We start from the raw sequence: 26,481 nt of genomic DNA, 5'->3' as shown, positions 1-26,481 counted from the left end.
CTGCCCATTCATCCATCCATCCATCTATCCATCCCACCCCATTCTACCTCCACCCATCTTTGCCGCGCCTGGTTTATGACAGTAGAATACGACAATGTTACAGGGTTTGGCAGTTTACAAATCATTCACAATACATAACTTTGTAAAAGTTTCGCCTGGATTTGCACATGGTGATATATTCAGTGGTACTTCCCTTACTTTAAACAGAAATCGTGATTTGTTTTTTGTTTTTTTGTCTTTAATCATTCACGTTGACACAACAATTCTCTCGTCCCACCGACTAGGCTAGCATACGTAGTCAATTAAGATAAAATGGTAAAAATGAGAGACGGAAGTATTCAGAAAAGCTTGATTTTGGAAACTGTGTCCATGCAATGTTTTGTACTTACTCCGTAATTGCTCTATTTTGGTTATTCCAAATCTGTCTCCGTTGTCGTCAAATGATATTGGTCCCTGTAAGATGATGACATAAACACTACTGCATTTATCGCCATTGTAAAACAATCAATAACAACCATTTATCCACTCTAGGCAAGGGCCATACTAACGTTTAAAAAGGATTATTCCTCAATAATTCATCGTGTACAATATTTCCAGGCCTACACGGACACCATTTTCCCCGCTTTATTCTTACTTTAAATAGGTTAATGTGTTGAACCTACCGACACGCCATGAAAATTTGTTTCACGAAGATGATCCATAAATATATCTCGAAGACCATGAGTGTTGTCATAATCGAAATCTTCTATCTTGATGCCAGAACCCGACGCCGTCAGTTGCTGGGCTGCGCTATGCAGTGACAAAGCTATAGACCACATCGAGTCGTAGCCATAAGAGGCATACACCTGTCCCGAGGGATTCGTTCCATTTAGATATTGGTGATACGAGGTGAGATATTCCGACGGTGTCTGAGAGAGAGAGAGAGAGAGAGAGAGAGAGAGAGAGAGAGAGAGAGAGAGAGAGAGAGAGAGGGAGGGAGAGAGAGAGAGGGGGGTAGCGAATGAGTGTAAGTCAGAGTCATCCTGAATCATAACTTTTCAAATGTAACTATGAACATAAGTAATACTGTTGATAGTGCGAAATATATGTCATATATGCCTATATAACCCCGATGAACAATCTATCAAACTTTACTGTTTGGGGTTATAGCAATCAGCCATTAGTACAATTTACCGTATTTATATCCAGAAGCAATGTCATAACTCTCTTATTTGTTCTGTTGTCAGTGCACTTTGGATTTTTGGGTCAACCGCTCTTTCACTATTTTCGAACTATGGCTCTTCAGGGCGATTTAAAGTATAACTAATTCAAAATGTATACAAACATTTTGTAAATTATGCAAACTGAATAAATTGTCTGTGTTGAAGATTATACCTTTTTAGAGAAAGAAAAATCACACACACCGTCAATAGTTAGGACGCAATCCTAGTTGCAGTCAACGCAGTCGTTATACCACGAGAAATGCGCTTGCTAAGAAGGTGTGACTTAAAATACCTTCCAATGCACTTCGCCTTTGGATAGGCAGTGAAAGGTTTATTACCACGTCTGTTTCATATAATATTGACACAAAGCCGTGCACTGTTCGGCAAGTGCAATGCCCCCTGGACTGTTCTCAGAGATCACTATCTAACAAATGTACGCCATGATATTCTTCGCTTTGGTACTCACCATTCCAGACACAGTTGTGACATTTCCGGGATCCAGTTGAAGACCCTCCATCCCGACTACCAGCTCGATTACTTCTATCAGCTGTTCGGTGGTACAGTCGATGTTACTTGTGTCCAACCACCATTCGTGGATATACCAGCCAAGGATGAAGTACATGTATTTAGGTCCATACATTCCTAACTTGTAGGCCTTAGACGAAGTAACACGTAGAACGATACCAAAGATTTAATAAAACATAGAAGATTCAGGTGGAGCTTGTATTTAAAAACCGATTCATGCGAAGGTAAATAACATACCCCAATGCTTTTACTATTTAAACAGTGCTACGTATACTGGTAACTATTCTGAGGGTCGCGCCCTCCCCCCACCAAATTTGTTCCCATTGCAAATACTCGTTAGCATTTACAAGAAAAGATGTTGACGAATAAATAATATCTTTCTGGTACTTTTATATCGCCTTTCTTTCTCTAGGTAAAGAGCAAGTCTAACAGAAAATTTATGAAAAAAATGAAAGATTGCATTTTTCAAGTTTAAAGAGTTTGTAATTAAATTAAATATACCGGTACACAATGTGTGAAATACTCAGCGAAGTAAATGCATTTGAAAATATGAAACCTTCTATCCTGACCTTGCTTGATTAAGTTAACCTTTACCTTATTACAAACAATGCCGGGCATATCCCTTGTTAAAAAATCCATTTGCGACGGATAGATTTTACTCCTACTGGAAATTATGAATGGTGGAAGTTTTCCCCCGGTTATTCTCCTCGGAGGCAAATGCTAGCTTAGGCTGTAAAACATGAAACAGAACTAAACGTTGTTCTACCAATACCATATTATATCGATTCGTCGCCATCTTTCTTTTCCCACGCATGCGTACTGTACTCACCTCACAAAACAAAATTCTTGCTTGATCTTCGTACATGTTTACCACAATTATTCTGCCATCTTTTGCCTAAAAAAACAGGAAAATAAATCTGACATTGACGTAGCAATCGACAGCGAAACAAAAAAAATGCTTGAAGTCGAATATATATTTCAAGTGTTGTCTTGTTTTGAACGAATACCAAGGATTAAATGGCGCTTTTTTCTATAGCGAACCAGTGTTCCCTTGCTAGGAAATGAACGTTTCATTTTTATATTAAACCTGAAAAGAAACAGGTAAAGCACAGTAAATTGATGAAATGCTATTTGATGATCGCTAATAAGTTGGTGCAATAGTTTATTAAACAGAAAGACTTGCTTTTAACGTTATACTGTTTGTGTTATACTACTACCTCACATCTTTACATAAAACACCCGCCACATGTGTTCCTGACGTAGACACCAGCAATGTTTATACATTGTGTATATTCTCGTCTCAGCGAAAACATATCCTATATTATCTGGTCCAGTTACGATAATCCTCCATTCGCTCGCTTGACAAAATCGAAGTCTGAAAATGCCTTGTGAAAAGGAGTAAAGCTTTTGGATATGAACCATACCTTCTGCATTTTAAATAGTTGGTATGGCAGAAAATAAAGGGTTTCTTTGAATAAGGAAAATATCTAAGAATAGGTATCCAAAACAAGAGGGAAGATTACTGATCGCAAGGGGCGTGTCGCATTGAATACAAGTGACCTACCCGTTAGGCTCATTGAGTAAGTTACAAGAGCCCTAAGGGATCTTGTTACACGTAAATACTATATTTGCACGCATAGAAGTATTCTAAAGCGGCACTCACATTTGGTAACATTTTTAAAGCATATTTTTTTAATACCAACGGTCGATATTTGACGAGGCGACTGCGCGCGGATCGCGAGATATCGATAAAAACATGTCTTCAAAAAAGTAAAAGTTTGAATTCCGGTGGCCCACCTAAATTCAGCTTCCGAACATCGAACGTTCGGCACTGGTATCATTGTCAACTAAGCTATGGAGTACGAGTCTACGCTGACGCTGCTGTACGCCACAGTACCACTTGCGTCGGTGATCGGTCATGGCCTGTGGGAGAAAGCTGAGTCTTACTGACTAGGCGTATAAACGAAAAACAATTTTTGCTGATTCCACCAGAATTGGCAAAGGTGACTAGCACAGTTACGTGCGGTTAATACATAGCGGCCGCCGCGTGATATGCATAGACGCATGCCACGCGCGCATACCACGCGCGCGGCGTACTGTGTGGCAGACGACAAAATGTAGTCATCGGAGGCGGCTAATATTTGACATGTAAAACTGATGTTTATGTGGTTTGGTTAAAAATATAATACAACCGATTTAGAATAATGAAAACGACAAAAACTAAGGAGAATTTTTTAAAAACTTACCAGAGGTAAAGGCATAATGCTGTATATAAAGTTTTTGCAGTGGGAAGTAAATTAATTGCGTCGTTCGAACTTATTGTAGACTCCCTAGAATATCGTCAATCAGCACAACAACAAACCTTCGGGGGATTTCGAGTCAAAATTAGAACGATCGTAAAACTTCGGGATGTGAAAAATACGCTCGGGAAATGACATGTTTTTATCGATATCTCGCGATCCGCGCGCAGTCGCCAAGTTAAATATCGACCGTTGGCATTAAAAAAATGTGTTTTAAAAATGTTACAAAGTGGGAGTGCCTCTTTAAAATACATCAGAGCACAGCTGTCGTACCCATGCGTGACGTACCTTGATATTTGAAAGTTGGTGAGTTGGGATACTGTCCGAATCGACGATCTCTGAAGTTATAAGTTCAATTCCATGTCTCTCAAGGTCCGTAATCAGCAAGTTGGTTGACTAGAAAAAACAGTCAGGATTTCAGAAAAAGGTTAATCATCGAAGGTCGGGTGGGGAAAAGAGGAAGTGCAGAGAAACGGAGGTTTGGGCATGATAAGTGATTATTGTAATGAGACAGGGTAACAGACAGCTTGCACGTAAGAAAGAGCACATTCAATTTTGATAAATCGAATTGGTCGACAAAGTCAAAGTATATCAATTGAAATTATAAATGATAGGTTACTAACAAATGAAAAGAGTTCTTCGGTCTGGTGTATGGTCGATACTTTCGTCCAGCCGTACTGCTTGAATACTTCAATGCGTGGTGCGTTTACCGCCGAATCTGGTGGATAGGTACGGAAGAAATATGTGTATCTCTCTTTGTTTGATAAGGCATCCGAAGCTGAGGCATAGGAAATCTGAAATAAGATAAGTATTTGTTGAAATAAAATATGTATTTTCTCGATTTTTTGCTTGATGTCTACCGACAATCGATCCATCTATCTGTCTGTCTGTCCGTCCGTCTAATCCATCAATCCATCCATCTTTCCATCTCTGTATCTATCTCTGTATCTATCTATCTATCTATCTATCTATCTATCTATCTATCTATCAAGCCTCCATCCATCCGCGTATATATATATATATATATATACATATATTATCTATCTCTATCTATCGATCTATCTGTATTCATTTATTTATCCATCTACATATCTTTCCGTCTATCTATTGTCTCTCGATGTTATGAAGCACCGTCTCAAAATTCTGTTGTCCCTCAATCAGATATCTGTCTTGACCTTCGAATATACTTGATCGTCCGTTGATGATGACAAAAAATGTCTAACCTGTACAAGGTTCCAGTGCTGAGCCGTCGCCGCCACAGGTTGGCTGACGACAGAGCAGGCCGCGCCCAACAACATAATCTTCACCGGTTCTTCGTACAGCAACTCGAAGAAACTTTTCATTCCCACTCCAGCATCGCACTACACAAAATAATGTAGAGAGGTCAAAAACATTAACTGCGATCTTGAGTTCGTGTGAAATATAATAATGCATGCGACATTAGCTGATTAAGAAAGTTATTTCAGTCCAAAAATCCCGGATATCGTGCGCTTTTAATCTTTTTGCTCTTGCTTTAATACGTTTGGTGGCTTTTTCCATCATTAATTTAGCTGTTTTTCATAAGAAGGATGTTTTCGACAGAGTTGCATTTCTCTTTCACCAAACCGTTGGATTACCAATGCCATCGAAAGTGCCAGGATGTAGGGTCAATTAGAAGTCATAAAAATAGCCTACTTTGTCATTTTAGAGAAAAATTCCTGACCTCTGAGTTTTTCCATTCCATTTGTAGTGTGTAGTCAGGCAGTATGTCGTCATTGGCATTGATGTGCTCCAAGGCCATTTCAACACCGGGTAGAATACCCGGGGCATCCCAAGTCCCGCCCATCGGAAACAACGCCCCGATGGTTATATTAGTCTTCGAAGACTCCACCGATACCCAACAGTGCACCACAATGACCAGGGTACGACATTTTGCCAATAGCCAACTGTCGAGTCGAGATGACATCTTAGTTGACGTACGGCCTGGCTCAATCTCCAGCCAGCACTTGTTCCTACAGAAAGAAGAATTTAGCTGAATTATGCCAAGGGTTAATGAGATTTTAACTCCCTTGCATGCGTATTTGCTTGAGGTGAAATGACAGTAAGTGCTGGAAAGAATAGTGTCGGTATCAACGGGACAGCATTGTTGGAAAAGAGAGGTTACGGCAGGCAAAGAGGTGTCACTTCTCGCACGGAGCTCTCGTGAAACTTCAGGTCTATTCAGACAGACTTTGGAATGTTCTATCATGGTATCTTTCGAGTTCATGCAGTATTGAACGAATTGGAGTCATTAAAAACTGAATATTAAACCCTTTCCTTGTACATATTATCATAGCATTTTAGTGCCTTTTATTGAATTTAAAACACTGTCAAAGTGTCGCTGTTTGGACGGAGAAGTTGAAAACAAATAGAAAGGTTCTTTTATCTGCCAATGAGATTAACAAACTATGGGAACAAACGCTTTCATATAGGCATGTCCGATACCTGGGACACTGCAAAGGTTTTCCTTTTTAAGTTGCAATACCAATGTCTGCTCTTTATCGCGATCTGATACTTATATTAATGGACAAAAAATGTTTCTTGCGATTTAGAGACCACTGTTGTCTCGAGTCGTGAGCGTTCGCGTTTCTACCAGCACATTATGCAGAATTTGAATGTTTTCGTCCGTAAACTTCATGACACAAAATGTATTGTATTGAGTAAGTAGGTTCACACCATTTTGAGGAAAAATGTCGGTGAGAATTGTAAACTGCTTGATCTTCCGAGCCTACCAAGGCCATTTACCAGGAGGAACATTTTTATTTTATTTTGACAAAAATCGACTGTCCTCGGTCTCTTGGCGGTGACATATTCTAAATGAAGGTAATCCTGCGAGTTGTACAGTGATTTGACTTCACTGTAAACTTCAATGGCGCGAACTGAGACTTTTGTATGGTGCCTTTTGGCAGTACGCTACACGCTTCCCTGCTCGTTTTGTCGAACGAGAAACACACAAAACGCAGCAAATCCCTCGTGTTAATTTGACTGCATCTTGCGTGGCCGTGTATATCGCTAACAAGGTAACAGTGTCAACGTTTATTTGGAAAGCAGACTTCTGAATTATTGCCCCTGAAAAGGGAAATTACGATTTCACTGTAGACGAATTGAGGCGTGCTCCAGTGGACTTGCACAATAGTGGTTTGATAAATTGGAAAGGCGTTATATTAATGACAGACACAAACTCTGTCAGCGTTGTGCATATCTGTTATTGCCTTTCAGCAGCCTGTGTAAAATCCAAACGTCTTGACAACTTAAAATGTTCAGGTCAACAACACAAGAATCGCAGAATATTATATATATATATATATATATATATATATATATATATATATATATATATATATATATATAACACTTCATGTTTTTTTAAAATGACTGCAATGAAAGCAGTGACGGCTATATAAGATAATAGCTGCTGTCCGTACAATAACTGAGAATATTTTGACCGTGACACCAAGAATTGAGCGAGCAAATTATGGGAGTTTTAATCATATGTATGTACGATCTATGCAGAAAATAACTGAACGCATTGCTTATGTGTACTTATATAAATGGTATCAATCAGGCGAAAACTCTTAACGTCGAACCGGGGGTCAAATTGGCTACAGTTATAACCGTACTGTGCAAGAAGCGTACTGTTGGTATCACCCTTTGAAATTGTCAATACCACTAAATTACGGTCAGCGTCCATTAACTGTAAATGACATATATATGCAACGGAATAGACACTGCCGGTAGTCTTTGTTCGGTCTCTACTGGGGGTAAGAAAAAATTAAATCAAAATGCCTGGTGGAATTATCTAAAGGTGCGAGACAGCTGGTAGGAGAAGCCCTTATCGATGGTGTTGATTAGTCTGCATTATGTGTACATTGGCATGGTAAATTTAACGAACCTTAACTTCAAAATGTTTTTGTATGAGGCCGGACAAAGTGTACTGAACACACTTAACACTGAACCATTTAAGCGATAGAAAGGTTCGCACAAATGGTTTTGTTCAGTAGGACATAACGGCATAATTAAACACTTTCAATTCTTAAAACAGCATAGCAGGTTGATAAAGCATTTCTGGCTGCAGTTGTCTCAAAACACAATAACATCGAAGTCAAATTGTGAGAAACGCACAGTCATCGTTATACGCTCCGCAATTCTCCGTCCATATTTGAGTCCTAATTTGCGTTTCTGAGGGAAAACGAAGGTACATGACATTGCAACCCTGTTCCCTTTAAGAGTATTACATTTGGTGCTATTAAGAGGAGTGTGTTACGTGGAACAAATAAGACAACAAAGCAATATTTCTGAGTGATTATAACTCATACAGGGATAATGAGCCTTTTGGATTGGTATTAGGATTCTGAAATCTGTGCAATTCTTTACTGATCTACCACGTTATAGGGGCTCATTGGAATCAGATACATTAACTTGGGTAATCAAAATTCAAATTTCATGATTTTCTCATAGAATTAGCAGCGCAGTAAACCTTCAACTGGACGACGTCCCTGGTCTATCTTCATGCAAATATGATGACCCAGGCCTATCCACAATATCTGCGACCATTTTGAACCTCAAATATTAGTAACTATTTTATCGTTTGTTTCTCTAGTACCTAACTTTGCACGGCGACCCCTGAGTTTATTATTGATTTGGAAAGAAATTATTTGAACGTTTCCTCCAGGAAAGTTTGAGCAAAAGTTTTAAGTCTTTCACATTCGAGGCGAACACTACCTCAGAAAAGGAATTTGTGTCTCACACAACGCTACTGGAATGTCGAGGAATACCTTCCTTGCAGCTGCGTTGCCAATTATGTATTAATCTATGCTACGTGATTTTGGATATAAAATCATCCGGGTGATGTGCTTTTTTGCCCCTGAAACTCTTTGACACACTACCGCTGTCAGTTGGCATTAAAAGATGCAATAACAATGAAAACACTACCGGCACATCTGCATTGAGTCCATTTGCATAACTGTCTTATTTTCTGTTGATGTGGCGGACTGTAGACCTGACGCAGTAAACCAAAGACTTCAACTCTATGCGATTGCACGACATTACTGTCGGTAACGTTAGCCTTGGGAAATTAAACCCAAGGTTTCCCTACACACAGAGAAACATTTATTTTCGCATTGTGTGTTCATGCTAGGACTTAACGGTCGTTAAAAGTGGGAAATTCGAAATGCGGACTTGACTGGTTTACCGCCAAAGAAACGCCATGAAAGCTTAACCGTTTCTTTGGCTAACAATGAACAGATGCTAGATGTTTGAGATGTTCAAGGTGAACTCCACTTCATGTCCAATTGCCGGACTCCCAGTACACCAATGCCTACTTAACAGGTCAGCGATCTCTGCTCTCGAGATCCGAGATCTCTTTATTTTGATACAAAGCAAAACTCTCATCGGCTCATCACACCCGTTCAAAGATATCATTTGCCGACACTTAAAATGTCGTTAACGTTACTCGTTATTTGAGAGATACAGCTACTGGAGTTCAAGTGATCTTCACGTGCATTCACGCTCTTGCAAACAGCAAAATGAGGCAACGATAAAAAGATGTCATTGATTCCCGGGTAATCTGGGCGTCAGACAGGGCCACTTTTAGACGAGTTGAACCCTTCGCTTATTTTCTGCCACGAACTCGGGTCTTATTTCTCAGCTTTTAGTGTTTTGTTTTTCTCCTTAAATCATTTTATAACTGCTCGCTGTGTCATAATCCCAATGTCGTAAATTGTATGTTGTTTCAATTACTCCTGTTGACGGGGTGTGCCGATAAGAGGGCCGGAAGTTCGGGGGAGAATGCCCTCAACACAAATCCGTCAGTACGCTCTGACTTGAATTATCTCACAACAGTTTCCTCAGAAAATGTTGCCTTTATTTTTCCGCAGCTTCCTCGTCTTTGTCGTAATGACGCAGGTCAGTTAAAATTGGTTCACATTGTACAATGCCGTCACAATCTCGCCAGAGGTCACTTTACGTGTTTTACATATCAGCTATTTTGACTACGACATGGTGCCCTGGGCGTTTTCGCTCCAATACCGCTGTGTATTTCGGTGTCACAAAGATGTAACGTATATTTAAAAGTTTCAATCCCCATGGAATTTTATATATTCCATTTTGTAGCAAAACATCCAAAGATAATTTGTCCCTCTCATACATTATCGCAACCTGTTGAGTGAAAAATCAGTTGAAACAAGAAAACGTCCATTTGAACACATAACTATAAGAAATGTTCAAATTCCACAAAAAGTAGGGGTTTACTGATGAGTCTTGCATTTTACAATTCGTCAACGTCACGGCTAAAGTCACTGCGAACAATGGCGAATTGTTATGGTAGCAAAGTGAATACAGGTGAGGTACACACGAATCAAATTTGTGTTTTGTTGTGTTTGACGTACTAAATGTGTACGTGTTTTTCTCCTCTGCTCCATATTATGTAGATTGTTCAAAGAGTTGTCGTCGTTTCATTATATTCACTTAGTAAGCGATTTTTTTCTGTCTGTATATCAATATCTATCTATCTATCTATCTATCTATCTATCTATCTATCTATCTATCTATCTGTATTATGCTTTTTGCTTTCTTATAAATCGTATATATATGTATATTATATATATTTATATAGGCCTATATGCTTTTTGCTTTCTTATAAATCGTGTATATATATATATATATATATGCTTTTTGCTTTCATATAAATCGTATTCAAGCACACATTTAAACAAGTGACCTTTTTCGTCAGACCCAGGTATCTTCAGTTCAATTCCCAAAGTGAGTTTGAGAAAATTTCCACACCGACATCGTAAAATGTAAATCAACTACCACATCAACTACCACAAATAGGGGAGTTGTGATATTACTCCTGATGCCGTTTTGACCCATTTACTCAATGTACGCGCCACGAAACCTCGCCGAAACCCTGTGGTGTCGTTGTCACCGATGCGTTTATTACTCAAATACGATCTCTTTAACACCTACTCGGGGAACGTGTGTAGTAAAAGCAAGCGGCGTGACGTCGCGGAACGCTCGGCTGGACGAGGCGATAATTTTCACAAACGATAAGATATAGATATCCCACCGAATACCACCGTGAGCGAATTCATTATAAACGAATGTAGTGCAAGATCTTGCACTGAATATAAAGTCATTGAACTTCACATTAATAAGCCTCGACATCACCTGCAGAAATGCAGCACTAATAGCCCGTTGAGAGAGAGAGAGAGAGAGAGAGAGAGAGAGAGAGAGAGAGAGAGAGAGAGAGAGAGAGGAGAGAGAGAGAGAGAGAGAGAGAGAGAGAGAGAGAGAGAGAGTATATGTGTGTGAGTGAGTGAGTGGACCTATGATGAAACAGTGATTAAATCGGTAAAAATTGCTCTTGGATTTCAGTGAAAACAAAATATGGTGAGAAATCTGTCGAAGAAGATGCACAAAGAAAGATGGACTGAACAAGTATACAGAAATGTCTCGTCTTTTGAAAATAAAAACGTATTACATTGGCACTAACCATCGGCGAAAGTCAGTCTGAAGATTGTGAGATGCATGGAATGAATAACAAATATTATCACTTTGTACTTTAAGTTATTTGAGTTACTGCTTATAACGCTCTACTTGAACATAAAGCACTGTAATTTCCCACGAGAACATCTCTATGCTTTGATATATATATATATATATATATATATATATATATATATATATATATATATATATATATATATATATATATATATATATATATATATATATGTATGTATGTATGTATTCGATTACTACTATGTATGTATGTAACCATGTGTGCAACAACGTATGTATCTGTGTACAGTTTTGTGTAAGCCTGTATGTAACTTGTATGTCATTTTCTGATACAACTTTCCAAAAACGTTATATATCCAGACTTTCACTCACTGCGTCATGCGTTTGCAGCGTTCAACACCGCTAAAATGTAATTGTAGCTAAGTCTTATAATGACATTTCGACGGGTTTTTACCGAAAGAAAGTATGGTCGACCGAATGGCGTGACCTTTGTCGTGGTAATTACGAAGGTCACCTCTGCAAAGTCTCAAAATAACGTGAACGGGGAATTGGTTTTGTAAATACGTCAAAACAGAATCATTTTTCCTGCATTCTTTTGGAGAGGGTTCTGTTTTAAAATTGCAACGTAGAACTAAATGATTTCTCCTCTTACGTCACGGATTTTGTCTGACAGGCGCCCAGCGTGGAGAGCTGGCTTTCCTTCCCTCAGAGTTACTCGGAATCATCAAGCTTCGATGAAATTATTACATCACTTCGCGTTTATTTTCTTCTGTGTAAAATGAAAAGAACGACGACAACAACAAAATCTATTGGTCTTTGATTCCAAAACGAGCTTCTCACCAGGATTGAAAAGTTGCCACGAGTTATGGAACACAAAACGACCCCCCACCACCACCACCACAACAACAACAACAACAACAACAACACAACAACAACAACAACAACAACAACAACAACAACAACAACAACAACAGAATTAACTGGTCTAGCATCAATAATAAAAGAAGTATATTAGTATATTAGTAAAGTAGTATATTATATTTTTGTTTGGGTCTATTTTCGCTGGTTACTTTAATTCCAAAGTGGCAAAGGGCGACGTCTGTACATACCATGTTAAACCATGCACAGGTTTTAAGTATCCAATCAGGGGAGAGATATGTGCGGTCAGAGTTACTTTGAAAAATATTATAACTAATCAATCGGGAAAAAAATGCCATATTGTCCGTTGATTTGCGTGCTTCCCGCCTTGCGATCTACAATGTGTTGTTCTTTAATCTGATTTGTAGGGGGGGGGGGTATTATCCGTTGTAAAGAGTCTAGATTCTCTCTTTTTTTACAGCCGAGCGAAAATGCATCGCCATTTAACGACGTCGTTGGTTTTTGATGACATCACAACAATTCACAGTAACAACAAATGACGTTTTTTGCGGTAAAAGTCTAACAGAAATTCTAGCAAAGAAATCTCAGCAAATTTCATCGTGTGTGACTTGCCTTGTCGATATTTCCCCTTGTTAAAATAAAAAATGAAATTTTCAGTGAAGATTTGCAGAAATGAGGTTTTCGGAGACAAACAAATGCAAGGGGCAAGCCGTTCGTTCGTAAACACGTTATTAAAAACGTGGATTGAAATGTAATTCCGGGAGTGCCACATTTGCGTGTCTAAATACATATGGCGATACACGCGCAAACTCATTCTCGCAAAATTTTGCTGGCAAATTGAAATAAGACATTAGCCCCAAAGCTGCAATTTATCAGGACTCAATATGGTTTCTATGCAGGCATAGCTCTGTAAATGGTTGAGCCTGACCTAAATAGAAGAAAGAGCAGGCACAACAAACCTACCAGACACAAAGAAACCAAACATTACTTCATCGCATAAATACATCGTCACGTGCTGATCATATTACATGTAGGTGAACCTGGTGGATGTACGCAAACAAAAAGAAAATACTTTTTTCTTCTGCAGAATGTCCATTGTAGAAAATAATTGAAGCGTAATGATCACGGCAAAGGGATCCATTGAGATTTGCCCATGCAATGCAAAATTCAACGCGATATGTGTATGCGCATTTGTATATGTTATATGAATTATTGAAAACACAAATAGCTGTGACGCCTTGCGTATTTTCCATCGGTTTGCGCTGTTATACAGTAACTTCCTTACTGCAAGGGTCAGCTGTGTCAAGATTGTCAATACAATCAACGTCTGTGTACAGTACAATGACGACTGGGTCATATTCGAATGGAACTAGAATTTGCTTGCCAAATATAATATCGCCCATCATACAAAGCATGGCGTTTGCAGATTCAATACTTTAGAATGCAAGAAAAATGAAAAAAAGTTCATTTTTAGGATAAAAATTATGAAAAAAGATATCAAAAGCTATTCTTTTTAATTAAATTATTTAACGTTCGTACAACACTTACATATTTTTATATTCATATAAACTAAACATTGTCTGGGCAATTTTTTTTTCTAAAATCAGCTAATTTTTTGGAGTGGAGATGGGTCCAAATCAAACTAGAAAATGATGATTTTTGCGCAACTTCTTTCAAACCACGCTTTTTATATACTTTAGTATTTTATCAAACATGATCACAGTGAATTTTTTAGACTTTTGCATAATAAGTGTTAAAAACAGCTCCAGATAACATTATTGTAAATGTATTTGAATATGCAAATGAACCAACATTCCACACGTCTTCGTTTCCAACTCGAATTTTTTCCGACGATTAATATTTCTGCTGATTTAGACGTTCATGAATGGGATAAAACATGATTAAAAATGTCTGTAAATTAATCCTTCAAATATTAATCAGGTGGGACACACGTACCAAACGGATCTGATGAACTTCATAAACTGATACATTGGTTTGTACTAGCAGACTTTACAAGACGGTAGCGGACGTTTCTGAGTGAAAATATGTGTCACAAACATCCAGGTACGCCCGTAACCTTACTGGCACAGACCAGTAATGTTTGCTGTGTCAGCATGTTGCAATTGATGGCGGTTTGTTAAAATTGACGATGTTTTCACGATATGCAGACTTGGTCTCTGCTCTGGCTTCTAACTCCCAGGTGTTTACATTGAATTTCAGTCCATCACGAGTAATTCGCATTTAGGGAAACATTTCAGACCATAAGAAGAATACAAGGGATACAAATATTTGTGACCAGTTTAGATAGAAACCAAAAAAAAACGCAAAATAATTGAGATTTAGTCTCGGCTATCGATTATCAGTGTCCGTCATTAACTGAAACCCAACAAATGGGAATGTAAACGATCGGTAATTGAGTTAAGCATTACCCTGTTGTTGATAACATATGAATAGACGGAAATCTCTCTCTCTCTCTCTCTCTCTCTCTCTCTCTCTCTCTCTTATGAACGCACCCTTCGAGAATCAAAGTCCCCAAGTATAAGGAAACTCTACGTTTGAATTCACTGTCAGATTTTTTTGTTTTTGTTTTGTTGTGTATTTTTATTTTTGCTGTGGTTGCTGGTACATCGACCATGAAATATTTGCCTGGTACCCTGGGAAAGTCACTGTCCTGAAGACACAATAACAGCCCGGTTCAATGTCAGTGATGCTGTACAGATTGCTACAAGGCAACATTTGCAAAACAAGGCTGCGCAAGTGCAATTGGAGTGGCTGTAATTCTCGAGAATGTTACTCGACATTTTTAGCGGCACGCAATGTGTTGCTTAGCACACTCGTCGGTAATATTTCTGACCTCCATTTGCTTTTGATAACATTGTTCTATTCCTTCAGAGAGAACCAACGACGGGAAACCTAGAAAGGGAGTCTAAAAGCTTGAAGAACAACTGAGAGATCTGGGCTATACAGGTAATCGCTATCAGACCGACTGAACCCAAACACTTGGAATTGTAAACGAACGCCATGAGTCCACCGTTACCTTGTGTTTGATAATAACGTATGAATAGACGGAGCACCTCTCTCTCTCTCTCTCTCTCTCTCTCTCTCTCTCTCTCTCTCTCTCTCTCTCTCTCTCTCACACACACACACACACACACATACCTTTGGAGGAAAGGTATTATCGAGTCTCGAAAAGACTGATGATTGTTCATATTAATCTCGCGAAAGCGAAGGGACAAATTTCTAAATCTGCTACATCTACATTCAGCCACGTTACCCCTGTGAAATTCATGCGCGGGCGTGAGGAAGGAATTATCAGGTAAAACGGCCAGGATTTTGTGAAAATGGCATTTCTGTACAGTAAAATGAAGTTAACATCTTTTGGCTGGAGTTGGTTTCAGTGAAAGGTTAATATTTCAAAAGTCTGAGTTTGGCAATGCCTATTGGCAGTAACCAAAGATATATAGGGTCTGCAAAATAAATGGAAGATAACTGCTTTAAGTGCAAAATATGGAGACAGCGTGTTGACATTGTGTACAGACGAAATCGATGCGCTAATTTTAAGAATTATGGCTAATTTTCTGTATTGTACCATGATAACACGTTTGACACGACACTCACCGTTTTCTGCGACAGGAAAGGCACTGCACGACAGCTTCTCTTTGTCTGCTACGTCTTCTAGTCCACCAATCCTAGTGTCTCATTGCTGTCTCCTATGATTTGTGCTTTACGCTCTGTCGCACTGCCTACTGGGAGCCCACGCCGAGAGGTGAGTAACCGTGAGGACGAGTGTGCACACACTGAACAAGAGGCAAGTCAAATTGTCGTGTTACGCAGCAAGAGCCCGCGTTCAGCCTGGCCCCGCCATCAAGAACAGTGAATGAGGCTTCAATCAAGGAGAACGGGGATTAAAACCATACCATACGCTATGATGGAAATCTCGGAGATATCGTTGAGGGCGAACCAATAGGAGAGTGAAGTCCAAAAGAGGCGTCACCTTTCCCGCCGGGGCGCCAATCGTAGATATTGTCACGTGGTTAGGAGAATTGGGACACCGCGCAGCGTGACAGGTCCTTGAAAATTTATTAGAAAAACACACAAAAATTATAGTATTGGGAGGAGTATTCCGACAAAGCCTCTCAGTGAAGTTCAACGTCAATGTCCAATGTCGTTGCTCACAATTTCACCAGTTGCTTGACAGCATTAAATTATGGAATTTGGTATCTTCGGTTCTTACAATTCTGTGATGAATTTGTCGATTTCGGCGGCCGGTGACTCGGTGATTTACGGCTGGGTTGACCAGCTGGTATATGTACTTAGTAGCAGACGACAGTGAACCGTGAACGCCATCGTCTTCACCACATTGAGTAACAGAAAAAATGCCACTATCATCTTTAACGATACATCTAGATTTCCATCATAATATTTATGGTCACGAAATTTCCCAACAATTCTACAGAACCCTCTCTATTTTCATCAACGCGATATTAAACGTCGTAGACCCTCTAGTAGAAGAAAAAGTCCCGATTGCATTATCCTACTGCTGACGTCAGAAGTATAGGTGATACGGAAATCCTGTAAACGGTATCACTATTGTGTGATATTACACTGCCAGAATAACAAGGTCAATGTACGTGATTTATATATATATATATATATATATATATATATATATATATATATATATATATATATATATATATATATATGCATATGCATATACATATACATACATTAATACATAAATACATACACGCATGCACGCATGCATACATACATACATACATATATACATACATACATACATACATACATACATACATACATACTGTGTATATATATATATGTCTGTCTGTGACTGTGTAGCTGTGTCTGAGTGTATCTATATGTATGGATCTGTTGATGGCTGATGATTCGAGTGAAGTCTATGTACATTGAGTCTAGACATGTTACTTTGTTCGGATTTTAGTAACCTTATACTAAGATAGTACGCGCCTGGAAAATTGAAAGTCTTAAAACTTTTTGCTAAAACTTTCTGTATTGAAAGATTATACCGCCCCTTTCGAAATTAAGAATTAAACTCAGGGGTCGTTTTGCAAAATTCGGTACTAGAGAAACAAATTACCTAACATTTACGGACAGTTGGAATTCAAACTGGCCGCCTTTCCTGTGTAAACGCTAAGTGGAAAAATAAAATTTTCGTTTTTGTCAAAACTAAGCCGGTGAAAATGTTTTTTACTCCATGCACTTCAAACAACCCCTCACCCCACCCCCACCATCTCCACAAACGGTATACCAAACATGACTACAGTTTGAGAGTCCGAAAGTCGGTCCCTGAAGCATACACCATAAAGCTTTTGAGCAAGGTTGATAACGGTGACTACTCTGTGAAATCGCGCGCACGCCGGAAAAGAAAGCGCGTATCTAGGGATGATTGAAGAAAAAGTGAATGGGTGTTTTTTCCTCGTCATGAATGCTCGCCATGAATAGTTGTGTCAACGTAGTGTCAATAGCTAATGATCGCTGAACGTTTTCACAAATCCTTGGCGAACATAATGAGAGTTTGATGGCAAATCCGCCGGTAGTCACATATTAGCAATCTGTATACTTCACCATAGAGGTACAAAGGTAATGGTACCGAGCAAAGTCAAAACAACGCCATCACAAAGACAAACCTTGCAAATGACGATACTGCAAAAGACACTCTATAGACAATCTGTCCATGAGATAGCGGGGTGTCCTGTTTTCTCCGACACGCTTCATCTTAATAGTCGTTCTACCATATTATTTTGTAAACACACGTGCAAGCAGGCTCACGTGTTTACCCTATCCCTAACGCGAGCCTCTAGCGCATGCGCAGTCCCTCAGGGCTGAAAAAGTCGCCAAATATCATAGGGCATTATTGATGCTACATGCAAAGTTTACTGGTTGTCACATTATTTGTGTATGAACATCGGGGATAAATATCTATTCGTAAAATTCATAGGGCCAGTAATGCTAAATTTTGACGAGTGTTCAATTATTTTTATTCTGTATTGTCAATTGTGAGCTCTTATTCTACTCCCAAAGGAATATTGAAACATCCACCTTGTAGCGTCTACAGCTGTAAAATGCAGTGTTTATATTTGAATTCTTAGTCTGAACTAGAATTCAATTGTTAACAGAAACAACGCAGTTTACACGTGGACAGGCTGAGTTTGTCAAGCTGTATACTGTATACACCAACAAGCTCTGGGGAGAAGAACAAGAAATTATGGTTGATATCAAAAATAAATGGTGAAAAAAAAATCATCAAATGTTAGCATTACCGGCGTTTTAAGAAATTGATTCAACTGAACAGAAGATCTTACATTGCAATTTCAAAACCAACGGAATGAAAATAATAGTGGTCTGTTCAACTCCTTACCCGATATCAACGCACTCTTTACACCTACAGGCCTCTGGAGAGAAATACATTTATTGTGTTGCCATCACGTTTACGCTACCCGATCGTGTACACCATGAATAACGAATGGTTGGCGTCAATAGAAACTTGTTACACATGGGAAGAGCCTACAAACTATTATTTGAACGTTTTGACCTAAATTATCGTTTCCCTTTGTCTGACACGTTCGAATTGACCATTCATTTGAATGGGAAATAGCCCTGGCTTCTGATAATGTCCATTTATTAATTAATTTTATTTATATAAGCTTATTTATTCATTGATATATTTATTGATGTTATTTATTAAAGCTAGAGTCCTTTTTTATAAAATTTAAGGACATTGTCTTCCTATTCTCCTAAAAGTATGTCTAATATGAATTATGAATGTTACAAAACGTCACGTTTTATAATATACAATATTTAATTGGACGTCATTTCAGCTGGACAGTACATTCTGTTATCATCAATACACATGTTACGGACGACATAACAAAACAGACAGTATCGACATGTTGAACGACTGGCCTCCACGTGGTCATGGAATATACATCACAAGGTACATTTAAGAAATCAAGCTTTGAGGGAAGTTAAAGATGGAATGTTCAATGTCGAATAAGATTTCAACTGCCTTTGTTGTGGACGATTTTAAGGTAAAGGTAGAATTCGCCTCGGGGACGGAAAACTGGACTCCCAAATTTAACAATCCTTTTCTGATCTACCACTTGTGGGGGTTCATTTTAAAGCTTTTGGAGTAAGAAAGGTTTTTACGGTCTTAAATTTTGTAAAATCAAATATTTTATTTTTCTTTATAGAGTTAACACGGGGATGGCCGCCATTTTGTATTCAAATAGCGGTAAATAATTCCTTATTTGAACGATAGTATAATGCAAAGCTATGTAAATCATCTTTAGTACATAAATGAGTTGTGAGATTATTTATGTTTATTTAATTTTCATCTTCTTCGTTTTCTTCGATTGGCCGATGGGTCCTATTTTGTGGTGAGCTTTAGCTTTATCGCGCGAGAGACCAACTTGAAACGGTGGAGGGTCAATCTTCCATCAGCGATAAGTTCTTTGTTGAAGGTGATCGTCGAGAATCGCAAAGACTTCAAGATCTTGCTTTGCTAACATTATTGTCATGTTCGTGATACTCTCGTGGCAACATGCTACCTTAGGCTGCTTTTTGACTTGTTTCACACTTTCTTCGAACCTTCCTGGAACATAACCGTTGAGGTCACAGCTCCTGAAACCGACAAAGGCCGTCTTCTAATGAATGAAACGTGGCTTCTGTGTCAAGACGTGATTCGCGTGTCTAGCTTCCTAGATATAACTAAGGTAATTTAGATCCCTTTTTTTGTCCCGGTCCATATTCTGAAAATAGTTTTCTTGTGAAAGAAATCCAGCTTGCCCACGGCTAACTCAGCCCTCTCTGTTGGCCTTCGCTAAATGTTCAGTTGCAAGCAACAATGGCGCTACGGTACTTCAGGTAAGCAGCGGTTTATGTATCAAAGTTAAAGTCACTACTTGAAACCCCTTGGAAAATCACAAATCATCATTTTTCTGAAATATCTGTCGCCTCGCATAAAAACGTGAAAACCTACTCGACCTTGCAGTTTCTCTCACATTACGCAGAGAGGTGCTTGACCATATGTTCTTTCATAAACGCACCAGGCCTACTGGAATATATACTGTGAACATTCATAAGTTTGCTGAGTTTTAATCTTCTAACATTCACGGCCGCCTAAGTGCTGATTCAAATATACTAAGATTGAATCGCTTCAACCAACTTTCTATTCGCCACCTATATTTCAATCGCATGGCCAATTTAAGCGATGATTTACCCAGGGCTTTACGGACAACCACATGTATGTCTGCATTTATCCGGGCGATAAAAAATTTTGAATTGGGACAAAGTTACAGATACAATCCACTGCTTTTGCAGTTAATGTAGCCCTACATAAAAACGTTTTGTCTTTTTTTATTGTTGTATTTTTACTGTAAATTGTTGTATATTTTACGCCAGCGTTTCCTTTTTCTCGCTGTGTATGTGATATGAGGGAAACGACTTTTTCTCTTTTAAAATTTATTTTTTATTCATTTATTTCATTTATCCATTTCAATCGACAGACGTCGACGAAAAGCGCCGATACAATTTCCGCCGACAGTTAGGTAGCTACTCCGAACTTATTACCAACTCCCGAACTCACAATCCTCATGATCATGATAGGGAGGCAGTTACCCTAAACCACTTTCCCACCAAGCCTATCAGTATATTATTTGCGAGAGTGTGTTTCAAGTTCGTCCTGCCGCTGGAACGATTGATACGGATGATAAACCAAACAAGTATACCGAACAGTCGTCTACTGAAAAAGATTGCTGTTGTTCTATACGTGGTCTATCGCTTATCGTCTCCCATGTTAGCCAGTTTATTTTGTGGCACTTCTAACACGGCCGACAAAAGGTAAGTTGGAACAATAACCAAGCACGCGCCCCCTTCTGGGCAAACCCAAAGTGTTGCCACGTTGTCTTCGCGTATATCCGCTTTGCAACGTTTGGGAGGTGTAAAGTGAATGGAGCAAGTGGGATATTACTTATCCGTCCCGAGGATGAATCCGTCGCCATGGGGTAAAGCAATTTCACGTCTTACAATTCGAGATGGGAGTATTGTTGTGCAGGGAGCAGAGGAAGTATGTGAGAGTCAGAAAAGACGAAAACATCTCGAAGCGGAATGATTCATCAAGACTGGAATCCGTGGTATTGAAATTAATGCCCCAATAACTGCGCCCTTTGACTTTTTCGCGTGTTATTGATCGATTTATCAGCTTATTTTCAGCCCTCCCCATTTCTCGATCCACTTCCTATAACAAGTGTTGAAATACTTCGTCTGCTAGTTTAAAAGACACTGCATGATTAATGTAAGGCCCACAATATCATCGCTGACGATTTACCCGTGTTAAGGCAAATAATCACTTGCAGCCGAAACCTAAAATGCGCATGAAGTAAAGCAAACTTTTTACCGGCCCGGTGCTAACCAAGTGTGCTTGGGGGACTACCAAGAAACTACGGTACTGAGACAAAATAGTGCAAAGTGACAATGATCCATTATAACTGTATACGATGGAGGAGTCTGCGTTACAATTTGATACAATTTGTTGCAAGACTGTTTTAAAGTGAAGGAACATTACCGAATAAAAATGAATATGAGTCTTATTCTGTTTCGAAAAAGACACTCAATCCTTTCTTGTACATGTGTGACCATTTCCAAAAGACATCACAAAATCATCGTCTGACAAAACATGTAGCTCCGTCTACACGTAAAACTGAAATCAGGGTTACTCTAGAGTAACTGTGCTGAAATACAGGAGGTATATCCATAAAGAACAAAATTGGCAAAGTATCCTTTATGCAGTGGTGTAACGTCCTTATGTTTCATGGTATCCACCAAATTCAGGCGGAAGATATTTCTGCGTCTCGTATCGTACCTGTGTTAGGGAGAGTTCGTCATTATCAGAATTTGACTGAGCTTCGGGAATGGAAACTGCCGTGTGTGAGCGAAAGATGGCAGATATCAGACATGGGCAGACCAGGCTCTTTGAAACAGACATCGCGCCTTATTCATTTCCGAACCACGTTTCGGGGCGCAGTTATCAAAGAAAGTGCCGGCCGGCCGCCAAGAAACACTAATTGGATGAAAAATGCTCCCCAATGTGGATTGACAGTCATTATAATAATATGATGGGAAAACTGCAAATGTAGGCCCACTGACCCATATATAGCAAAAGAGAACAGATTCCGTGTTTTCACATTTGATATAATTTTCGTTCCTTTGTGCAAAACTTGTGTGGTTACATGAACATTATCCATCTGAAAACATTTCAATAATTGATGTTTTGTTATTGCACGTATAGGGTACAATTACCGTGATTACGTGCGTCAGTGAACATCCTTTTCGAGGCTTTGTGTCACAAAGGCATCGCTAATTTTCTAAATGTGAATACATGGATTTTGCAACGGAAAGACGATAATTGTTATACTCTTTCTCATATCAGAACCCTTCTCCAGTTCTAACGGGACAATCACGACACACACAATCACAAACCCGATCATGAATGACGTCAATCGCTAGGACCCCGGAGCGTTTTTTTTATTTTTTTTTTAAGCTCGCTACTCTTGGAGCGATGACACTGTCCGTTGGTGCGATTCCGGATTTAGACTTGGTTCAAGTTGATGATCATGTGTTATAAAGTCATTTCAGAAGGCTAGAACGAATTGATGATACTTTTTTGTGTGAAATGCTTTGAGAGTGACGATCGCAGCATGATCAGAACAACGCTCGTCTTCGCATTTAATCTCGTGATGCATGCATTAGATTTGAGCCTACGTAGAGTGAACGCGGTAGGTAGTATCTCCCGGGATCCAGCGATAACTTCACTACATCTTTCAGAAAAAAAACAACACAAAGCAAAACACCAGTCCCAATTTCTCAACTACACTGAATTCACAAAATTATTTTCGTCAAAGACTTGGGCCACGTCTACTCTGGATTATACAAGTCCAGTTATAAAATATAGTTTACCACGCATGCCAACCGCTGCTTAAGTGATAAGTTATGATATTGTCAAGGGTTCATTATTTTAGATCCAACTACCAAATTCCCTGCCATCAAAAATATTAATTTGGTGTACATGCGTGTCTTGATATAGAGGCACTCAAATGATTGCCACTGGCAACGCCGATTATCAGAAGTACCGACGTCATGCAACTAGGTATTGGTAACATGCCTGGCCCAGACATGACAGATATGCGGGAAGAAACAAAGGGCAACTGGTGGATAGAAATGTTTGGGTTTAAAGACAATCGAAGAGATGGCGGGAGAGCGAGGAGCTTAGAGCCGAGATCTGAACAGAAACAGTCGAGGAATTAAATTAGAACCTCAAATTAAGTGAGCTAAGGTGGACTCTGTTCTACGCAACAAAGCAATCGTCCAACCATCTCCTGACAACAGAACCTCACTAGATTCCACTCGTCCGTGCCACTTTCCTATCATTTATTCCCTGTGTTGAGGCATCTAAATCCTTGCATCCCAAGTTCAATTAGTATTTGCAAGTGCTCGATTTCGGCTTCCATTTGTTTTAAATCTTTTCAAATCATATCCTATTCGTGATTTTCCAGTGTTCGTGTCCATCGATCGGGGGGGGGATACATTTTGTACTTCGCAAAGCGAGACCCAAATTGGGTCTCCCCATCGAAATTCCGCATTTAAATACCTTTCCCGCAAGTTGAGACGTTTCTAGACATCTCTATGAACAGTTTTGGAAACAAATTCCATTACAAATCCCCCGCGCCGCGTAACACATGTCGTTATTCGATGAAAAATATACGAAGAAGACGCTGGATTTGACGAGTGACGATTTAGACTTAGGACTTGTTTATGAATGCGGAATCAGGGCTAGGCCTCACGGCCCAGTCGCCCAATGCATCAGAGTATCCCCAGTGAGAAAGTGGATCCATGAGTCTGTGCCGGAGTGTCTCTCTGATCTCTTAACTTGTGTAAGCGTATCAGTGTCCATTTATACAGTGTTGTGGTTCAGTAAGTCAGATCTAGACGCCATAAAGAATACAATAAGATGACACACAATAGCGACGTTAGAAAAGATGTAAAAGTACAAATTATCACTTGCCCGTACGCGTTATGCTGCAATTCCATTGTTTGAAGACCCCCGCCATGCATGCCATGAATAAATCAGACGATATGAATCAGCACAATATAACAAGCTGTGACGAAAAAATACGAACTTTGAAGTTGAACGCGGAATACCACTCTCCGATAAGTTACTTGGCGCAGTGTTTTTTTGTTTTTTTGTTTTGTTTTGTTTTGTTTGTTTGTTTTGTTTTGTTTTTGAATTGTGTGATCCAGTAATAGGGCATGTCGTTGATTCCGTGCTCGGCCCGATATTCTAATTACAAATCGAGTGGAACTGCTCGGTGTTTATCGCGTCTGAGGACGCTAATGTATAGAGAGCGTAAAATATAAATTTTCGAGGATTATGACAGATGCATGACGTACAAGACGTCTGAATTATGAGAAATAATTCACTCATTGGGTTTCAATTGATTTTTCTTTTGCCCACATGTTGAGTCGCCGATTTCAAATTTGATTTATAGCAACAATATATTTGTATCGTTGCGTTATGTCATGGTGCCGTTTCTATCTCCATGGTTACATGTATTACCTTACGGTAGTATGTGCCTCAAAAGTTCAATACTCAACTTTTGCTCCAACTTTCCTCTCTTACCAAAGCAAGAATAAAAATCATGGGTCACCCCGTTCAAAAATTTGTATTACAGAGAGACAAATTACCTAAGATTTCCCGATATTTGAAATTCAAAATGGCCGCCATAGCTGTGTTATCTCTATCGGGGAGAATAAAATTGTCTATTTATGAACAACCAAGCCGGCGAAAACTTTTCTTCCACCAAGAGCTTTAAATGGAGCTCCAACAAGTGATAGATCAGAAGAGTATTGATAAAACCCAAAAATCTGACCCCGAGGCGCGTTCTACCTTAACGGCGTTATATGTACTATCCTTTTTTCAGTCGATGTTTTATTTTTTTTGATGAATGACCACTGCCAAATATGAAATGTGCGAAACCCAGAATTAATAAACAGGTGTTCATTAGGGTCTGAGCTATCACTTTTCCTCGGTACAAGCCACCCAGTTTAGCTCAAGCAAATTAAAAGAGTAATCCATTTGACAACAGTGAACAGATGGATTCCGTAATTGAAAAAAAAATCCGTCACTTGGTTACTGGCTTCACGCGAGGAAAAGTAAACCGGTCTTTGCGAAGGTGCAATTTTTTTCCTCTGGGCGCAAAGTGCGGAGCTTTCGGCTTGACTGACTGGTCACTGGTACCACACTATTTTACGCACCATCGTCTCTTATTAAAAGTGTTAACATGAACTTCTACAGAAAGGAGGGTTTCCGTGATTGAGAAGAGAAGTGTTTAATTAGCCAGTGCATTGCGAAGTGGCGTTTTGTTTGCCAGTGATTGCGGACCTCCATAGGTGTTGTGTGCGTCATATTAGCCGCTCAGGTTTGTGTGAAAGCGTAATATACAATATTAATAAAGTCGGAGTGTTATGGTTTTCATCTCGAACTCTCGGAGTTTTTCAGCGATATATTTACGCGGAATGGTCATCCAAGCATAACCGATGGAAAGTCTTCAATAAAACTGAGGAAATCAGGGACCCGTATACGGTAACCTTCCCACTGTGAGAGCGGTCTTTCTGTTGTACCTGAACGGGTATCGACGGGATGAAAATTTGCATGGACAACGTTGTTTTTTTTCAGACTTGTGTAAAGTAAAGGTGAAAGATGAACGCTTCGTCAACCTACCTACATCATTGATACGCACCCTCGCCTACGATTGTATCCTCTGGGCTGTCACCAACGGCAACTGCTTTGACAAAATACAGAGCGGCGTTGCGACGCGGAAGACCTGTTAGACATCTACCCGTGCATCCCCGGCAGTGTCAGAAGGATGGTGGATCCGTTAATTGAAGAGAGCGGACTTGCCGAAGGTGACAGAAAGGCTTCACAGATTATTACAATT

General features: G+C 39.3%; 1 protein-coding gene across 3 annotated transcripts in view; it reads right to left on the bottom strand.

Moving 5' to 3' along the window:
• LOC139129504 (gamma-aminobutyric acid type B receptor subunit 2-like) overlaps nucleotides 1-26,481 on the bottom strand; it is a 35,785-nt gene extending 9,304 nt beyond the window's left edge. Inside the window, exons 1-9 of one of the 3 annotated variants that reach the window (XM_070695141.1) lie at nucleotides 26,265-26,481; nucleotides 5,730-6,018; nucleotides 5,251-5,388; nucleotides 4,651-4,821; nucleotides 4,316-4,423; nucleotides 2,557-2,622; nucleotides 1,669-1,857; nucleotides 663-908; nucleotides 390-453 (exon numbers count right to left, since the gene is read on the bottom strand). In XM_070695141.1, coding sequence (XP_070551242.1) covers nucleotides 390-453; nucleotides 663-908; nucleotides 1,669-1,857; nucleotides 2,557-2,622; nucleotides 4,316-4,423; nucleotides 4,651-4,821; nucleotides 5,251-5,388; nucleotides 5,730-5,972 — 1,225 coding nt within the window. In that variant the 5' untranslated portion in view covers nucleotides 5,973-6,018; nucleotides 26,265-26,481. Of the gene's footprint in view, nucleotides 1-389; nucleotides 454-662; nucleotides 909-1,668; nucleotides 1,858-2,556; nucleotides 2,623-4,315; nucleotides 4,424-4,650; nucleotides 4,822-5,250; nucleotides 5,389-5,729; nucleotides 6,019-16,063; nucleotides 16,346-26,264 lie in introns of those variants that run through there. The other 2 variants (XM_070695139.1, XM_070695142.1) reach the window with 2 other exon arrangements.

The sequence above is a fragment of the Ptychodera flava genome, chromosome 3, assembly GCF_041260155.1.
Source record: "Ptychodera flava strain L36383 chromosome 3, AS_Pfla_20210202, whole genome shotgun sequence".
NCBI classification, from domain to species: Eukaryota; Metazoa; Hemichordata; class Enteropneusta; family Ptychoderidae; genus Ptychodera; species Ptychodera flava.
This window is presented reverse-complemented; position numbering and strand designations above follow the sequence as displayed.